General features: G+C 60.5%; 1 protein-coding gene across 1 annotated transcript; it reads right to left on the reverse strand.

The window, feature by feature from the left end:
* Positions 1-6,260: 6,260 nt before the first annotated feature.
* Positions 6,261-8,240, reverse strand: TLX3 (T cell leukemia homeobox 3). Its single transcript, XM_075766565.1, has 3 exons — positions 7,826-8,240; positions 7,110-7,353; positions 6,261-6,471 (listed from the first exon to the last, which is right to left on the reverse strand). The coding sequence occupies exons 1-3, from the start codon at positions 8,238-8,240 to the stop codon at positions 6,261-6,263; spliced, it is 870 nt and encodes a 289-aa protein (XP_075622680.1).
* Between the last annotated feature and the right edge of the window lie 10,041 nt (positions 8,241-18,281).

Here is an 18,281-nt window from a genome sequence, read left to right on the forward strand (position 1 = left end):
GTGTCCTTAATAAAAATACACATAAAAATACAGAGTCGCCAGGGCAGGGAGCTGGAGGTTCAGGCACAGAGGCCACGATCGGACACCGCCAGTTGCACGCGCGCGGTCCGACCTTCCTGCCAAGCTTGAGGACCTACACCGGGCTGTGGGGCTCACACCGATTTTCCATGGTGTCTGCTTCCTACCTGAATTAGTCCCCGAAGGACGCCAGTCATAGCACGGAGGGAAACGCCTCTCACTGCCAACATAGAACATACGGATTTACCTGAAGAGGTGCAGAAATTCGTTCAAGCAGCTCAGAAGAGTGGCAGAGCTGGAGACACAGCAATTTTCTCCCACAGCTCCGTTCCCCTTCTGTGCCCGCTGCTCCCAACGGGCCCAAACTAGGACGAGGCACAGGCACGAGCACAGGCACGAGCACAGGCAGAGCTTTGCAGGGCTGGCTGGGTGGAAAATGCTGGGTCTCACCCCTGTGGTCCTGCCACGGGGCAGAGCAGCGGCGAAGGAGCCAGCAAACACCACGTGCTGGTGATAACGAGGGTCGTGCTCCCACTGACTCTTACGTGTAAGAGTGTGTGGTGCTCCAGAGTGAAGCAGAAACGCTCGGTTGGACTCCCAGGAGGTAACTACTTGCAGGCTCAGGTTAGAAAGTTCACCAAGGATCGACACGGTACCCCTGATATCTGTATCGATATTCCAGGTGTTCCCGGGAGATCCACTGTGGGAGTCCACAATCCAGAGGCAGATTTCACTTTTATTTTATAGTTTATAATGTATTTGGAAGAATGGCCTAAGGTCTGCATTTGTGGGGGGGTTTAGAGCCTGCTCAGCTCAGCACCCTGGCAAGCTCAGGGTGCCATTCAGTGGAGCACAGCCCCTGGACTCAGACCCGGCGATTCACTGGGCTCAGACCACCCAGCGCAGAGCACAGCAACACAGCGCTCCCGCAGAAGTGCCGAAACATTCCCCTGTGCTGCCTAAAGAGCATGAGACCCATCTCAAAACACCTCTGCTCCACACTCCCCAGCATTTCCAGCTCTGGGCACATCCCAGAAAGGATGTGCGGACATTTCCGAATGCACGATGCGGAGATGCCTTTAGGCAGCTATCTCCCATTTTCCACAATGACCCGGAAAGCATATTTTATCTTTTACCCTTAAACTAAATTCACAGGAGTAAATTATCTAAATGCCATTACTGCTCTAACCTGAACAGCAGATTTTTTTAAGAGAAATGCAGAGATATTCCCCCCCCCCCCCAAAAAAAAAAGGGGGGGGAAAGCACATAGGTGCCAAACTGCCACCAAGAGCCCTGCCCATCCAAGCTAACTGGCTGCCCCCAGAAGGCAAACTCAGATCCTCAGAAATAACTGGATACCAAGTAGAAATATTTATTCCACTGCTGTGAGTCAGGAAAAAAGCGAGGAGCTTAGTGAACTCAAGAGAGCGGGGAAGGGAAACACACAGCACTGAAGGGAAATGCCCCAAACAGCTTAAAGCAAATGGTGTATATACCCCCTCTCCCAAAAATGCCCACCTGCATGGAAGGCAAATACCTTCCTACACCTGGTCCAACTTGCTCAGGCACCACATGAGGAGGGATTTACCAAGCGAGGAGGAGCAGCTATATGAGCAAGCGCTCACCTGGGTGAGTCACGACCCTCAAATTGTTCGTCGCCAGCGGTGGGGATGGTCATGGTGCAGAAATATGTGCTTCAAGGAAAAATCATAGGCGTGAGGTGTAAATCGCAGTATTATTTATGTTAGCTATAACTGAGCTAAATTATGACCTAGCTGAGCAAAACACTTTTGTAAGCCAAGGCTTTGAATATTGTGTAGTTTGCATGTTTAACAGGACCGGGCTTTCATCACAGAGTGGAGAAGCAGAGCTAATAACCCATTGATTTTAAGGCCCATTTAGGAAAAGAATTGCCTATACAGATCTGATCACCATGCATTACTTCGTAACATCTAATACCCTGGGCACAAAATAATGCTGAGAGATGCAAATTATGGAGCCATTTTTATCCTGCGAGGGGTTGTGCCTGCGCATGCGAGAGTGGTACGGGGGCTGCTTTGGGTTTGGCCTTCAAGCAAAGTCAGGAGGGACCCCGAGGAAATGCTCGATGTTCCTCCACGTGGCTCTAGCTACCCCGAGCTCTGCCTCGTGCATCCACCCACTCAGCTGCGCAGCCCTACGCAGGGTATCGCTTACACACATGATTAAGCAAAGTTCAGAAAGTGATCTGCCCAAAGCTAAGTCCTACTGATAATTCAATAATCCTTAACTCTCATTGCCTTTTTCCATCCTTGTTCAGCAAACACGAGTTTTCCTGGGGTTAAAACTTCCAAACAGGAGGGAATGTGAGTACGCAGCGTGGGCGTTCCAGAGCACACACCCATGGAGACGGTTCACTTGTGGATTTAAGACTGCTTCAGAAAGATCATCCAAATGCTGAGAATTATCAATTTCATAGCAGCATTAAGCATCAACATATTAAAACGCAGCTTGATGCGCTGTGCGGCATCTTCGGCACTCTCTGACCACATCTCTAGCGCCAGGCTTACACTGCCCACGCTCAAATGACTCCCCTTGAACTAGCCGTGCTGCAATTCAGTGGCAGGAGCTGCTGCTGCTGCCCTCACCCTGCCTGCACACCACTGGTCTTTATCCTCTGTTAAGTGAAGTGTTTTAAGAAGTCTCCCGTGGATGCAGAGGAGCATTTAGTAACGAGTGTGAGGGTGGGGGATAAACTGTGCTTCCCCGCAACCAGCCAGAGCCCACGCTGCAAGAAGGCCGTTTCAGAAATTGGGAAGTGAAACTGCTGCCCGCACACAACAGCCCGACTCACGTTGTCCACCACGCAGCCCAAGTGCAAAACGTGGACAGGACAATCAACAGGATCAGGACAACAGCCAGCCCACCTCCAACAGGTGCCGTCTTCTCCATGGGGCACCCACGTCCCCCAGGATTACGTTCCTTGGGATGGAGAGGCTCAAGCTGGTCGGGTCTAAAGTCCATGCAAAGCCTCCGTGGGCGGCTTTCTCTGTTGGCGGACCTTCAGAGATACACAGCAGGGACCGTCAGACAACCCTGTCGCACCTGAATCGGGCGAGCAGGGAACAGTGCTCTCATCCACGCAGAGGGAAATATTGTGTATTTGTTCCCACTGGTGTTTCCCTGAGGCTCCTATAAACACTGGGTTTACTGGACAGGGTAATTGGAGGTAACCCCCACTTCTGTCCCCTTCAGCACGACCACTCACATCAGTACCCCCGTACCGCCCACGCAATCTTGTCTTGCATGACGTGGATGCACGAGGCTGCCCGTCTCCCCCGTACTCAGCACATCTCAAAACCTCGAGACCAGCTTCTCCCAAACAAAGACACCGGCGGTAACTCCAGCAAGCCCGAGCGCGCAGCTCCCAGCGCATACGCCCCGCTAGTCAGATGGCCAAAGTGGAAGCGACTGGTTTCCGAAGTCCTTTGGAAAGTTGGCGCATCCCAAGGCTTGATCCTGCGGGCAGCAGCAGCGAGGGGAGCCCGGGTTCGGACCCACTCGTGTTGCTTTTAACAACGGGGCTGTAAACACTCGGTGGCTTCGCACTCGATCCTCGCCTGCCACGCAGCCGATTACTGCGGTATGCAGCAGCGTTATGCGCTCTGCAAATACACGGCTTCTGGCTTCCGGCGGTTTGGGAAAAACTGCGGGGAAATCGGGAATGGAGAAGTTTACGGTCGTGGGACGCTCGAACAGTTCAAGAACGAGGCCGTCTTGAAAACAACGCAGCTTACAGATGTTAGGGGGTACAGATATAACACCCCATACACATGCGAACAGGGGCACCCGTTTATTCCAGCCCCCTGGCATTACCCCGAGCCCGACTCTCCCCCAGCCCCGCTGGCGGGGGGTTTCTCCCGCCCGTTCCGTTCCGTTCCGCAGAGCGCGGCGGGCTCTCCCCGCTCCGCACGCCGTGCCAGGGCGGGCGCAGAGCTCGGGGCCGGGCAGGACCCGCCGCCCGTGTCCCCGCGGCCGGGCTCCCAGAGCCGGCAGCACATCGCCGCGCAGCGAAACGCGGCGGGGAAACGAACGAAACGAACGGGAAAAGGTTCTGGCCGATGCACCGCAGCAGGGCTCTGCGTGGGCACCGTGGCAGGGCCACGCACCGCAGGAGCGCGGCCTTTCCCCAGCCCCTGGAGCCGGGTGTACATTCCCCCGTTTGGGGTTGGGTTTTTTTTGGGGGGTTTTTTTTTTGTTTTGTTTTGTTTTCTCCTTCCCTAGCAGACACCTCCCCTCGATCGGTGTTTTCTAGCGCAGGCTGCATGTTCCCGGCTGGTGAACGATACCAGTCGAGCGGCTGCCCGGTCCCAGCACCATCACCCACGGTGTGACAGGATTTGGCCCTGACTTTGGACCTCCACAGCCTTCCCCCGACAAACCGAATCCCGGCTACAGCCCGAGCCCGCGCCCCGGTACCGCTGCGAAAAACACCGGCTAGGGAAATATTTTCTTAATTCCCTCACCCTGCGTGACCGCCTGCCCCTAAAATGTCCCGTGCCGTAGCCGGGCAGGGGGAACGGCCAGCCCAGGACCGGGAACGCCTCTAAACTTCTGCAGACGCGGGGTGACCGGGGCTGCAGGGCGCTCGCCCGCCGTGGGAGAGGCAGAGCCCACCTCCCCGCGGGACGCGGCCCTCGGCGCCCACGGGGTGCTCCGGGTCCTGTCCGCGGCTGGGGGAAACCCGCCTGCACCGTCGCCTGCTTTCTTAAAACGTCGTTTTTTGCAGTTGTCCTCCTTGCTGGAGGACCGGACACCCGGGCCCGTAGAACTACGGGAGTTCGTTGTTAAACCCCCCCCCCGGCCCGTACCCCGGCCGCTAAACGAGCTCCGCTGCTGGCGAGCACCGGGGGCAGCGGCACCCCGGCGGGGCACGGCCCCGGCCACACGCCGTGCTGCTGCCAAGGCGGGTGGGCGCAGCGAAGGCAGGGAAAACGAAAATCGTTGGGTGCCTGCCGGGAGGCGTTTCGGTACCGCGGCTCTGGGGTGGAAAAATTACCGGGGACCGGCGGGGCCTCGCACCGGCAACGCCGCCGGTCCCGGGAAGCGGCGGGCCCTGCACCCCGTCCCCTCGCTCGCTCCCACGCGGCGTTGCCGAGGTCGCCCCAAACCCGGGGCCGTTCCTGCCCCCCCCCCCCCCACCGGCGGAGCGACCGGCAGCGCCGCGTACAACTGCCCCGGGGTGCGCCGCCGGAGCCCCGCTCCGAGCCCGCCCGCCGCCCCCGGTCCCCTCCTCACCTCCGTCTACCGCCGAACGATCGCGGCGGCCTCCCGGTTGCTGCCCGCCCCGCAGCGACCCGGCCCCGGGCTCGGCTCTTCCGCGGCGCGGCGGCAGGCAGGGAGCGGAGAGGCGTTTTTAAAGAAAACGTTTATTTACACGTCTCGGCAAGTACAAAGTATTATACATGGTCTGTGTCAACCCCAAATCTTCTTTATTATGAAACATAAGGCGCTTTCTCTAGAGTCGGTGGCGAAAGGAGAGGGTGCGGGTGCTGTTTCGGTCGCTAAAGCTCATCGGCTGGAAAGGTGAGGACAAAACCGAGTGTGTGGTGCCTGGAAGGAGCCCTTATTACTACGGTGAATAAATTACAGATGACATTAACTTCACCTGGGACAGATGGAAGCTACCGCTTTTCAGCTTAATAGGGTTTCCTAAGCTAATGAGTCATCACCGGCTCCACTTAGTCCCCTCCGCTAAGTGATAGGTAGGTATTTTTTTCTTTAGACTATCCTCAGAACAGGAAAAAAAAAATAGCCTTTTGTTCCAAAGCCAACACAAAATACCTATGTTCAGATTTCGATATAAATAATCGAGGTTTTATATAATTCCATATTAATAGTGCCCAAAATCTCGATGCATAAATAAATTAAATTATTAACACTTCTTACAAAAAGTGACATATTTCCCTTCCTAGTGGAACATCGACACGAATATACAAGCGGAGCGCGGGGCACCGCGACGGCAGCGCCCGGCGGCTCCGCTCCGCGCCGGCCCCGGGGAAGCGCCGCGGCGGCCCCGGCCCCGGCCCCGGCTCCGGCCCCGGCTCCGGCCCCGGCCCCGGCCCGCCCCGGGCACCGGCCCCGCGGGCGCCGCTCGACGCCTCCGCGCCCGCCCCGTCTGCGGCGAGCCGCGGCCCAGGGAACGGAGGGAGCCGCCGGCCGAGCTCCGCGGGCGAGTCCGCTGCGTGCCCGGGCTACCGGGCTCAGACGAGGGAGGTGACCGGGGGGATCTTGGCGCTCTCCTCCTCCCAGGGCTGCAGGTTCTGCAGCGCGAACAGCGACGAGTTGTGCAGGCACAGCGGGTCGGGCTGGATCGACTCGTTCAGCGACTTCTGGAAGGCGTCGTGCTGCAGCTGCAGCATCAGCCGGCTCGCCTGCTGCCGCTCGGCCTCCCGCTCCTCCGCCGTCTGCCGCCTGCCGGGGGACACGCTCAGCCCGCGCCCCGGGACGCCCCGGGATGCTCCGCCCGGGGCTCCGCGGGAAGCGGCCGCTTCGGTGGCGGGCGGGCGGGGGGGGGGGGAGCGCGACCGCGGGGAATCGGGCTCCCGCCGGCCGCGGGAACAAGGCGCGGTGCGACCGGCGCATCCCCGGCGGGCAGCGGGGGCAACGCGCCGCTTCCTACCGGGGCCGGGCACCGCCGGGCGGGCCGCGGCCTCTCGGCCTGTAACGGCGGGCTTTCGGGCGGCGGGAAACGCCCGGAAACAACCCCCTCGTTTCCCAGTGATCCCCTGTTGCCGAATATTCCCCCGGTTTCCCAACATTCCCCCGGTTGTTTGGGGGGTTTTTTTTTCGAATAATTCCCCGTTTTTTTCGATTAATCCCTCGTTTTTACGAATAATTCCCCGTTTTCCGAATAGGGGACTATAAAAAAAAAAAAAAAAGAAAAAAGATAAAAATACATAACGATAACGATAATAATATTCTAATAGTAAAAATTCACCCCCCGACCGTTTCGCTGCCGGGAACCGGCGAGGGGTGCGCTGCCGGCCGGGGCTTCCCGGGGCGGGGGGGGCGGCGGCGGGACGGGGCGGCCCCGGGGGCGCGGGACTCACCGCCACTTGGTGCGCCGGTTCTGGAACCAGGTCTTCACCTGGGCGTCCGTCATCTTGAGGGACTTGGCGAGGGCAGCGCGCTCGGCCGAGGCCAGGTACTTCTGCCGGTGGAAGCGCTTCTCCAGCTCGCAGATCTGCACCCGGGAGAAGGACGTCCGCGGCTTCTTGCGCTTCGGCGGGGTCCGGTTCTGGTAGGGATGCCCGATCCGCCGCGTCACCGTGAAGGGCGTCAGGGCCGCCGCCGCTGCCCGGGTGGGAAGCACAGGGGTCAGCCCCGCGCCCGCACGGTACCGGCCGCCGCCCCCCCCCCCCCCGGGGCCGCGGCTCTGCCCGACGGCCGCCCGCCGACCCCCGAAGGGACCGCGTCTCCCCGAGGTCCCGCTTCCGCGGTTCGCCGAAGGGATGCGGAGGCGAGCGGGGCCCGGCAGCTCCCCCCCCGCCTTCCTCCTCCTCCGCGGGGCTCCAGGCCGCCAGCCCCGGGGCCGCCGCGCTCTCCACACCGGGAGGAGAGCGATTTTTCGGATCGCTGCGAGCGCGGGGGAGGGAAACATCCAGCGGGCCGCCTCCGCTTTTATTCTTATTCTTATTACTATTGTTATTTCGTTTTCTATTTTCTATTTGCCTTTCCGTTCGTTGCCCGGGGGAGGGGGGGGGGGGGGAGGCGGGGGGGAGCGGTGGGTTGCGGGGGGCTCTGCCGCTCCGCCCCGGCACCTTACCCGTGAACCTGTCCTTGACGAAGCGCCTGCTGCTCTCCATCCAGGGGAAGTTGAGGCTGCCCAGGCTGGGCACGGCGGGCATGGCCGGGATGGCGCTGGAGATGGGCGGCGGCACGGCCCCGGGGATGGGCCTGTGCGCCGGCACCCGGATCACGCCGGCCGGGGCCAGGCTGAGGTTCACACTGTAAGATCCAGAGTCCTCGAAGGGCGCGGCGATGGCCGGGAAGGGGGCCGGCAGGGCCGGGTAGGGCGCGCCGCCGCGGCCGCCGGGGCCGCCCAGGAAGGTCGCGCCGTCGGGGCCCCGGGGGGGCGGCGGGGGAGCGCTCTCCTGCTCGGGGCTGTTGAGGATCTGGTCGATGCCGAAGCTGATGGGCTCGTGCTGGTGCTGGCCCTGCGCGCCCGCCGGCGGATCCATCCTCCTCCTCCTCCTCCTCCACCGCCGCCGCCGCCTCGCGCCCCTCCGCGCCCGCTATAAAGGCGCCGCCGCTCCGCCGCGTTCCGCGGGCCCGGCCGGCCCCGGCGTGCGCCGCGCGGAAACTTTGCCGAGCGCGCGCCGCCCCGGCAGCCGCCCCGTCATCTCCTCGGGGCCGCCGCGCGCCCCGCGCCGCGTGCGCCCCCGCCGCCGCCATTGGCCGCCGCCGCCCAGCCTCTGCGCTCCCATTGGCTCCCGCCGCTCGGCACCGGCCTCGCGCCCGGGCGCGGGGGCCCGCCGCCGCCGCCGCCGCCGCCGCCGCCGCGGTGACATCACTGGGGCGCACGAACAATGGGGCCGCGCGGCGGCGGGCGGGGGCGGGGCGGCGGGGGCGCCGTCGGGGCCGGGGCGGCGGGACGGGCCGAGGGGACGGGCCGCCCGGCACGTCGGGGCCGCCGTCCCGCTCCCTGCCCGCGCCCCGCGGGGCCGGCGCAGCCGCCCGACGCCTCCCGGCCCCCGCCCGTCCGACGGCCCCGCCGCCCCCGACGGCCGCTCCGTGCCGTGCCGTGGCCGCTCCGCCGCCGCCGCCCCGCTCCGCCCGAGCGGGGCTCCGGCCCCGGCACCCCGCGGCTGCCCGGCCCCGGGCGGGGCGGCAAAGCCGCGCTGGAACGGCGAGGCCGGGCGGCCGCCCCGACGGCGGCGCGGAGCGGCGGGCCGAGGCGGTGCCCGGGGCCGGGCCGGGGTGGTGGTGGTGGGGGGTGTCCGGGGCCCCGCGGGGCGAGATTCCGTTCGGGCTGAATTCGCGCCCAGGCAGCGGGAGCCCGGCGCGGCCGCCGAGCGAGTTTGCAGACGGTCCCTAACGTCCCAGTTGGACTAAAGGCGGCAGCAATTAAATAACGCTCAGCCGCATTTACTTAGTTTCCCGCTTATAAAGGGAAATGAAAACAGGGAATAGAATTTCCCTGTTAATAGAATGTAATGGCATTTGATCAGCACCTGGCAGGGCGATCCCGGGATGCCGGAGCGGTGACAGCAGGGACGCGACTCGGTGTTAGCCCTTCGCATTCGGTTACCGGATCGTTCCAACGAACGCGGACCGACCCGCCGAGCTGCCCCGTCCCCCCCCCCCGCCGCTCCCCCGCCGCTCCCCCGCCGCCTCGGCCCCACGGTAAAGGCGGATCCGGGGGCGCCTCTCCCGCTCCCCCCCCCCCCAGCCCCGCCCGGGGCGCCGGGTGCTGCCGGGCCCCGGCCCCGACGGGCCCCGACGGCCGCTGCGGAGCCGCCGGCTGAAGTTTCCCGGCGCGGAGCGGGGAGCGCCGGCCCCGACGGAGGCGCGTCCCTACCGGCGGCCGTCGGGGGAGGCGGGGGGGGGCTTCCCCGGCTTACCGCACGGAGGGACCCCCCCGCCCCGCCCGGCGGGCATCACCACGGCTATTAAACACACCCACCCCCCGCCCCGGTCCCCCGGGGGCACCTCCCGGTGCCACCCCCGGGCCCGGGCAGCTTAATCGGATTGTCCCCGCTCGGTGCGGCGGGTGCGAGCGATGCCGCCATCAACCGCCGGTCCCCCGGAGCGGAGCTAATCGGATTGACACGATCCCGGCAAGATGGTGCGGGGCCGCCCAGCGCCACCGGGAACGACCGCGGGCGCCCAGCCCCCGGGGCCCCGCTCCGGCCGGGCCGGCGGGGAGGGCGGGGGCAACGAGAGGAAAACGGGGGGGGGGGAGAGGGAAGGAAAGGAAAGGAAAGGAAAAAAAGAAAAAAGAAAAAAAAAAAAAAGGCAACCGGGGGAGGATAAATAAATAAATAAAGTGACACCCAGTCCTGAATCAGGGCAGGCTTTGTTAGAGAAAATTGCAGCTTGATCTGCATAATGGGAACTCGGGCTGCCCAAGGCTATCTTTTTATTGCATGTGTGTCTGCTGTTATCAATTTTGTGAACGATTTCACAGGGAGCCTGGCAGACTTGAGCTGGAATAATATGCAAAGATGAGCTTTGAATAATGAATGATGTGCTTTTAAACCAATTCCAAAGTGTCTGTGATAGTACAATATGAAAAGGGGTGGTAAGTAATAGTATATTTAAAAGGCGCTAGTATGTTTTTATTACTATATTTAAAAAGATATCTATATTATTTTTGTGAAATGGATAATATATCACAGAGTCTTTGATAATCAGCTAAACAATACATTTTTCTTTGGGAAAACTCTCCTGGTTTTACACAGTTAAATATAGAGTATCAGCGTACAGCTTTGTAACGCTCGGCTACCTTATTAAATATTAACTCTATTTTAATATTAGCTTTTAAATTTAATATGTTGACGTTCTGCAGTTTTACTTTAATTACGTTTTATAATTAATAACCCGGGACGTATGGTATCCTTAAATGCAGCTCTCCCGCAGCCGCCTCCTCTCGCCCCTCCGCGGGCTGGGGGAGCGCAACCCCGCGCAGCCCCGCGCAACCCCGCGCAACCCCGCGCAGCCCCGCGCAGCCCCGCGCAGCTCCGCGGCAGCGCTGCGGACCCGGAACCCGCCTCCGCTTCGCCAAGTGCCGCGGTTCGTTGGGGCCGGCCCGGGCCGCGCTGCCGAGCTCCGCTCCCGGCCCCCCCCGGCCCCTCCCCGCGGCGCGGAGCAGGAGGAGCTGCGGCCCCGACGGCGCGGCCCGGGCCGGAGCCGGGTCCCCCCGGGACGGCGAACGGTGCTGCGACCCCCAGCAGCGCCCGGGGCCGGGCGGGTACCTGCTGCAGTGACCCGAACCCGGGCTGCTCCGCGCCATCCGGGAGCCGGACCCGGCTCAGGGCTGGCCCCGCCGGGCAGGGGGAGGCAGCGGGACCCCCCGGGCAGGTGTGGGGCACCTGCGGCGTGTCCCCAGCGCCTTGCGCCGAGGCAGCTCCCCCAGCACAGGGGCACAGCTGAGGCAAACAGCCGCGCACCCGGTAGGGCTCTGGCCAGGCCGCGGGCACGGCACGGCACGGTACCGCACGGCGTAGTCTTGGCACGGCACGGCACGGTACCGCATGGCGTAGTCTTGGCACGGCACGGCACGGCGTTTGCGTGGTACAGCACAGCGTGGCGTGAGGACAGGCTGCAAGTGCCCAGCTGCAGGGTCACCTCTAACCCCGGCACAGGGGGGCTGAGCGCGTGCAGCACCAACAGGACCGCATCCAGCTGGGCAGGGGCGCACAGCCGGCACCCCACGGCCAGGCAGCCCCACAGCACCAGCGGGACAACCGCCGGAGCCAGGCGGGCAGGGAGAGGCCGGGAAGGGAGAGCTCCAGGGGGGATGCGTGGGGAGGCCTCTGTGGAGCAAGAGGTGAACCATCGTGGTTCCCTGTAAAACTCCGACAGCACGTTGTGTAAGTATTAACGGAGATGTGGTGCCAAGCGCCTGGTGCCGGCAGAAAGAAGCACGGCGCGGCCCCGCTGCGGCACGGCTCCCTTGGCTCTGGCGGGGAGCGTGGCTGGGCCTGCTCTGCTGGGCTGGAGCAGCAGCGTGGGACCGGAGAGCGCTGCACCCAGCCACGGGCAGAGGCACGGGGACGTAGGTAAGAGGGGGAAAAAAAATAAGGAATGTGGTGTAAGAGGAGTGGCCACCCCCCCAGCAGCACTGAGCAAAAGGGACCCCTGCCCAGTTTGTCACCCGGAGTCGCAGGGGGCAGAAAGCCAGCTGGACACCTCACCCATCCCCCAAACCCCGAGCTGCTCCCAGGCTGCGCTGCCCTGGGGGGGACACGGAGAGGGACGTGCCACAGCCCGCCACGGTCACTGGGTTTGGTTACCGGGTGCATGCGCTCCCTGGCCCCGGGAACATCTTTGGGCTCAAAACACAGAGCCCCAAAGGACCCCCAAGTGCCTGGCAGCGGCTAATGCCACTGTTCGGCTTTTAAAGTGCTTCCTGTAGGCTGAAATAATAAAAACATGTGATGAAATACACACTGACCCAACCCCAAATGCTTCTGCCTTTGAAGAGCGAGGTAGCCCCAGCACCCCTCTTCCACCGTGGCACCAGACATTTCTGTACCTGCGGTGACCCCCGCTGTGCCGCCGGCGCGTGCTCCTGCACGCCGCGGGCACCCACGTGTGCCACGTCCACGTCCGGGCCCCTGGGCTGTGCCACAACGGGAAAGACACAGGGCTGCGGTGCCGGTAGCCACAGCAGAGGAGTGACGCCGATGGTCCCTCGCACATCCCAGCGCCATGGAAGATGAAACGCCCATCCGGATGTGGTCAGCAGTGCCAGGACGTTATTTAGTGCCCAGGAGCGGTGGAGGGGCTGGTGGGTAACAGCGTGCAGAGGGACTTCAGCTCCTTCCCACAAGGGGCCCTGGAGGTTCCCTGGGGATGAGCGCACTACATGGAGCAGGGACAAGCGGTCCCTGTTAGGGCCAGCCCCAGCCCCGAGCACTGGGGAGCGAACAGAGAAGGACCGGTCCCCACAGCGGCCTCTATCCACCCTCCCACCGCCTTGGGGCCAAGGACAGATGGCACCAGGGACCCAGAGCAGCCCACAGATGTAAATCTGGCTGCACCCCGAGAGGGTCCCGTGCCACCCGTGCCAACCCCGGCACAGAACAGAGCACCCCCCAGGATGGGCTCAGCGCCCCGGGCCGGGGAGCACGCGCAGCCCCAGCCAGCAGACGCGGCATCCCTCCACACAGCTCGGCCGCTCTGCTGAAAAGTATCCTCGGTTAAATGTTTACTGTCAAAATTTAGCGTGGGCCAAATGATCCATTACAACCTTTTTTTTTTTTTTTCTCCATGTTTACCATTAATTATCTTTAAAATGAGGCGTTTTGTTCCTAAGGTGAGAGGGACAGGTCTCTGGGCACGAGACCAAGAGAAACCACTGCGGGGCTCCTCCAGCCCTTTCAAACCAGTAGGCAGTGCTTTATAATAACGGGCCGTTAATTGATGGCGCATCACTGCGCAGTTCCTACCCAGCTGCCTGGCGCAGCCGCCCGAGAGCAGAGGGCCGCAGCGTGATTGATGCTCTCGCAGGAAACCCAGGGGCAGGGCAGCCCCTTCGGACGCTTGGTCGGGCTGGCGCAGCCGCTGGGAGGCTGTGCGGAGGCCGGGGGGGCTGCTAATGACCCGCCGGGGAGGAGAAACCACCCCAGAGCTGGGGACCCTGGCGCCCCACAGCCTTTAAACAGCCATGCAGCCTGCAACCGCGGTGTATACGATGTGGCTGTAGGGATAGAGGTGCAAGCGCTGTGGGCGCACCCGATGCGTCGTGGTGGTCCCTGGGAAGTGCCTCCACCGTGCCCCAGGGTGCCCAGCAGCGCCCACATTGCTCATCCCGGGAGACGGCAGCAGCGAATTCGCCTCTGACAAAGCTCTGAAAATACAGGCCCGGGGTGTTCAGCAAGCCCGGGCAGTTAAGGGGTTGGATCACACTCGGAACCGCTGAGCATGTGCTTCAACTGCTGCTTCGCTGCTGCGCTGGGGCTTTGGTCCAGCCAAGCACCGGACCTCGTACTGCCTCGAGGAGCTCCACAGAGCATTAGCCAGCCCCCTGCATCCGTTCAGCCGTATTTCTCACATCGCCCCAGCCCCGATCCTCCGGCTGTGCAGGTCCTGGGTTGCCCCCTGCCACGCTGTCCTGCATATCCAGGTGCCCAGAAGCTCAGATTTCTCCGAAGGCGCCTTCATCTGGGGCCTGGGACGGGCGATGGCCGCAGGGACCCTCGCCCGACGTGCTGCCTGCCAGCTGGAAACCCATGCTTAGAGGAAGAGGAGTTTGACCAGTGTCTGACCTGCAGCTCTGGTCTTCAGTGGCATCTTCACGCTGCCCCACTGGCTGTCACACTGCCACAAATAAATGTTTTTTCTTTAAAGGACACCAAAGAACGTGTCGTCCCTCACGGATCCAACTCCTCTTGTCCTCAGACCCTCCTTTAACACGCAGGAAGCCACAGGCTGGGAGCTGGTCTCTACCCCAGCGGCTGGGAAGCCTCAGGGGCCCGAGAGCGGCTGCTGCTGCCAGGACCCAGCGCGGGGCTGCAGGAGGCACCGGCGGCTGCGGGGACGTGCCATCCCCTAAAGGCAGCGCCCGTTGCTTCAGGTTTTGTCTCTTCCCACGGGGTGACAGGGAAGGGCGGTATCTCGCTGCACGAGAAAGCGGCAGCAGATGCTGAGATGGTTTTGCTGCAGCTCCTGGCTTTGGCAGCGGATCTCGGAGCGGGCAGGGACAGTCCTGTTCTGCACAGCCTTTTCGAGATGGATAGTGCTGCCTGCGCCCACCGCGTTTCTGAGCGGTTAGCACATCACCGATTACGTACCAGTCATGCGGAAGTCAGCACGACAGAGGCCGCACAGAGGCTGTTCTGCAGCTGTAGCCCTGGAAGTAGCATCCTTGCGGGGCCGGCAAGGTGATGCCGGTGTTCAGGCTGGAGAAGGACACGGGTACTCTGCGTCCTGGCCTGGCACGCGCGAGGAGGAGGGGACGCGCGAAGGCAGCTTACCTGCACCATGCAGCTGCCTGAGCCTGCTGCCTGTACCCAGCTGCAGGGGTTGAGGGGCGCACGCAGGAGGGTGATGCGGTCCTGTCCCTCGTACCTTCTCCTGCAGGGCCCTGTGAGACACCGTGGGTCCTCCCCTTCAAGGCTGAGCCCCCCTGGGTGCGGGCCACCGTGGCCAGCAAGGCCCCAGGGCAACGCACCGGCCTCGTGGCCACGTCCCAGCGGTGGAAAGGGACCCCGGGGCGTCAGGCCTGTGGCCGCGCTCTGGCGGGGAGGCAGCTCGCTCCCCCGGGGAGCGACGCCGGGGTCGGGCACTCAGCTCTCGGCACTCAGCAGAGCAGAGCAGTGGTTCTGTCGGCCCGCGAGGGTTAAATCAGCTGCTCTTTGGTGCTGCGGAGTCTGAAGGTCGTTCCCCTCCGCCCCCTCCCCTCGGGAGGGCTGCACCCCTCCATGGCTGGGGAGAGCTTCACCCCGCAGGCAGAAGGGCAGGGTGGAGGGGACTGAGGTCCACGTCCGCCCTCCTCAGCCCTTCCCCATCAGCCAGGGTAAATCCCCTCTGCCCCTCCACCAGGGAGCCCGAGGCACCAGCCCCGCGAGCGGAGGGTGAGCGGCTGAACACGGACACCGACAAACCTCCTTGTCCTCCGCGTCCCGGCACGCGGAAACGGTTATACCCCACTCACGGAGCAAAGGGTTAAAGCTGCCTCGCAGCCTCTGACGGTCCAACGCGCCTTAGCGGTTTCAATTCACATCTCGAGGCACATCTTTACGGGCTTGCTAACCTTAACCGCTCCATTAAAAAAGCCAAAACTTTGCTTTAGTTCAGAATCTATGTGTCGGTCCAGGAACGCCTGAGACCAGGTGGGACAGGGAGGGTACGAAGGAACTGCCGCCGAAAGGGAAGAGAGCACAGAGGATGACGGCAGATGGGGCTCAATTTCTTTCTGCCATCTCTGGTAAAAATCAGGCTGTAGCGAAGCTGATGGGGAACGTCCCGGTGCCGGAGACAAACGCTGAAAGTTGGGAAGACAACGGCTCTCCCCAAGCAGCAGCGCCAGCCCCAGGCGAAGGAGAAGGCTGGAAGGTATCGCGGGTCTGTGCATAAACCCGGGAAAGCAGCCGGTGTTTCAACGTGGCTTCCCTCTCTCTTTTATTCTTATTTTATATTCCAACAAGCAGCCGTTGCCAGATTTTTCTACTAAATATGACTTTTGTTGGGCAAATTACATTAGGATGGATGCCGCAGGTATCCATTAACGTTTATTTATCGTGATAGCGTTTGGATCTCACGCTTATAAATAACTTATGTTATGGCTTTTGTTTGTAGAAATGTAACTTACATATTTTATTATGCTTTCTGTAAACCTCAAAAAGAATGTTGTCAAAGAAGCGCCTCTTAACAGCAACCTAAACTATGGTACATAAAACCTACGCTAACATTATTTTTTAATACAGCAAGGAAGCGCGTTATCCCCTCTACGGTTTGAAAGGTTTGCTGTCATCATAAACTCGTACTACAATAAAACATTAACAGGTCTAAGGAGTTATTTTGTAAGGTGTTGCATATACTGGTGGCTGAGTTTCTCCAAAGCCTCCTTATGCAAGCAGGGCGAGCTCTTAAAACTTGGTGTTTTCCCCGGAAAGCTGCCCTCGCCTGCGCTAGCAAGCGGAGCCGGACTCGTGGAAGGCCGCTCGAGGGATGCTTCGCTCTCCCTCGCAGAGGGGCAGATGCTTACCTCAGATTCAGCAGTCGGTGCTTTTCACTGTGGCGATATAAAACGTATTTGGGGGAGAATCAGACCTATTTTACAGTCCCGAGTTGTTCGCATCGTCGGACGGGCTCGCATCGGTTTCTTGCAATGGAATCGCTCAGGGTCTGAGTGGTGTCTCCTTTCCAATGTTCCCCATTCCGTTGTTTCCACTTCTTTTTAAAGGAGAAAAAAAATTCCAACCCCCTCGAGGCAGTTACGTCTGTTAAAAACCCCGTGTAAGGCGTTACACCTGCTTTGTAAACACGGGAGGAAATTCCGAGCTGTACCAGCTTTGAGGGTGCCCTTTTAAAAAGCTGAGGGTAAAGACTCTCAACAAAGCGTCTGGAGTCATAAACCACGCTATTCGCTATGCTATCCATTTCCTAACCTAAAAGCAAGCGTACTTACTCGACCAGCTACTCTAAATAAGTTCCCGTTGTCAACTGTTAACCAAGGCTGAGACGCTGTTCGAATACGTGTCTCGAGTCCGCCCCGTTTCGAAGACACTCTTTAGAGTCTCGCTCATGAGTTCTAACAAGGGATGCGTTAGAAGGGACATTTCAGAACCGTACTGCTCCGGGGAGCGAGTAGCCGTGTATTAAAGCAAGCCCTAAAGTCTGAGCACCGAGTTACGGCACACACGTCCTCTCCTTTTCGACACGCCACAGCCCAGCTCGCGGCAGAGCGGCTAATTTAACCGGTGAACGGGCTGGTTTGCGAGCACGCCCGATGGTAAGCAGCCACCGGTTACTTCCACCGTACGACAAAGAAAAGGGAGTCGCAGAACCCATGAGCTTTCATCTGAGCCTTCACCGCCAACGCAGGGAGCTGCACGGCTGCGGAAGGGATTACACAGCCGGGAAGGAGGCACCGAGCTCTGCGCCCATCGGCAAGGCGACGCGGAGGAACCAAGCTCTCCCCGAGGCCCAGCCCCACGCAGACCCGCACGCGCATCCGCGAGTTCAGGTTTGCACCTTTTAAAATGCGACTTAGCAGCACAGATTCCGGTTTCCTGCAAGGACCAACGTGGCAAGTTAACGACCGTACTGATTTGCAGGTGTCCGATGGGTCGATAATGAACATAGACTTTCCGCAAAGTTTTCAAACCTCACGTGTGGCAACACCCCAAACCTGCAGCTCTTCAGGAACCACAATCGATGACTTTCTCGGGTGCTCAGCACTCCTGGAAATCAGAGCCTTTGGCTGCACATTAAACACTTCCTCCAGCTGAACTTAAAAGTAAACAGAAAACTGCTTAATAAAATTACTTCCCTTCAGATTTAGTTCCTGCAATTTAAAAATGTGCAGAAGAGTAACAGTTGCAAAGAAAAAAAATCCGGAAAGAAAGCTTTAAGAAATACGGGTATGAACTTTTCCTCCCTGTTGGACACAATTAGAAATTCCCATCCTTATCTCAACAGTGGTGAAATATTACTAAATACGCAGATGTAAGCAAGCCTGAAAAACACACGAAATCAATTATTTACTTAAGGGGAAAAAAAAAAGAAAAACCCAACCCAATTCAAACCCAATACCAATATTTTGTAATTGCACGTAATAGCTTTTCGACATTATAAACTAATTGGCTTATTGCTTAAATAGTTTTAATTTTTGTTAGATCTTGCTTCAATTCATTTGTGTGTTTCCTCCGCCCACGCGGTACGCTATTAATTGTTCCCCACAAAACCAAGCGGGAGCTTCGGACCGGAGGAGGGATTTTGTTCTGGTACACACCGAACTCTTTACCAGCTCCGAGAAGTGAAGACAAATCTGCTGAATTTGCTCTTTCAGACGCACGCGTTCATCTTCATTGTGCCACACGCCGTTTAAA

This window comes from Balearica regulorum, chromosome 14, assembly GCF_011004875.1.
Source record: "Balearica regulorum gibbericeps isolate bBalReg1 chromosome 14, bBalReg1.pri, whole genome shotgun sequence".
Taxonomy (NCBI): domain Eukaryota; kingdom Metazoa; phylum Chordata; class Aves; order Gruiformes; family Gruidae; genus Balearica; species Balearica regulorum.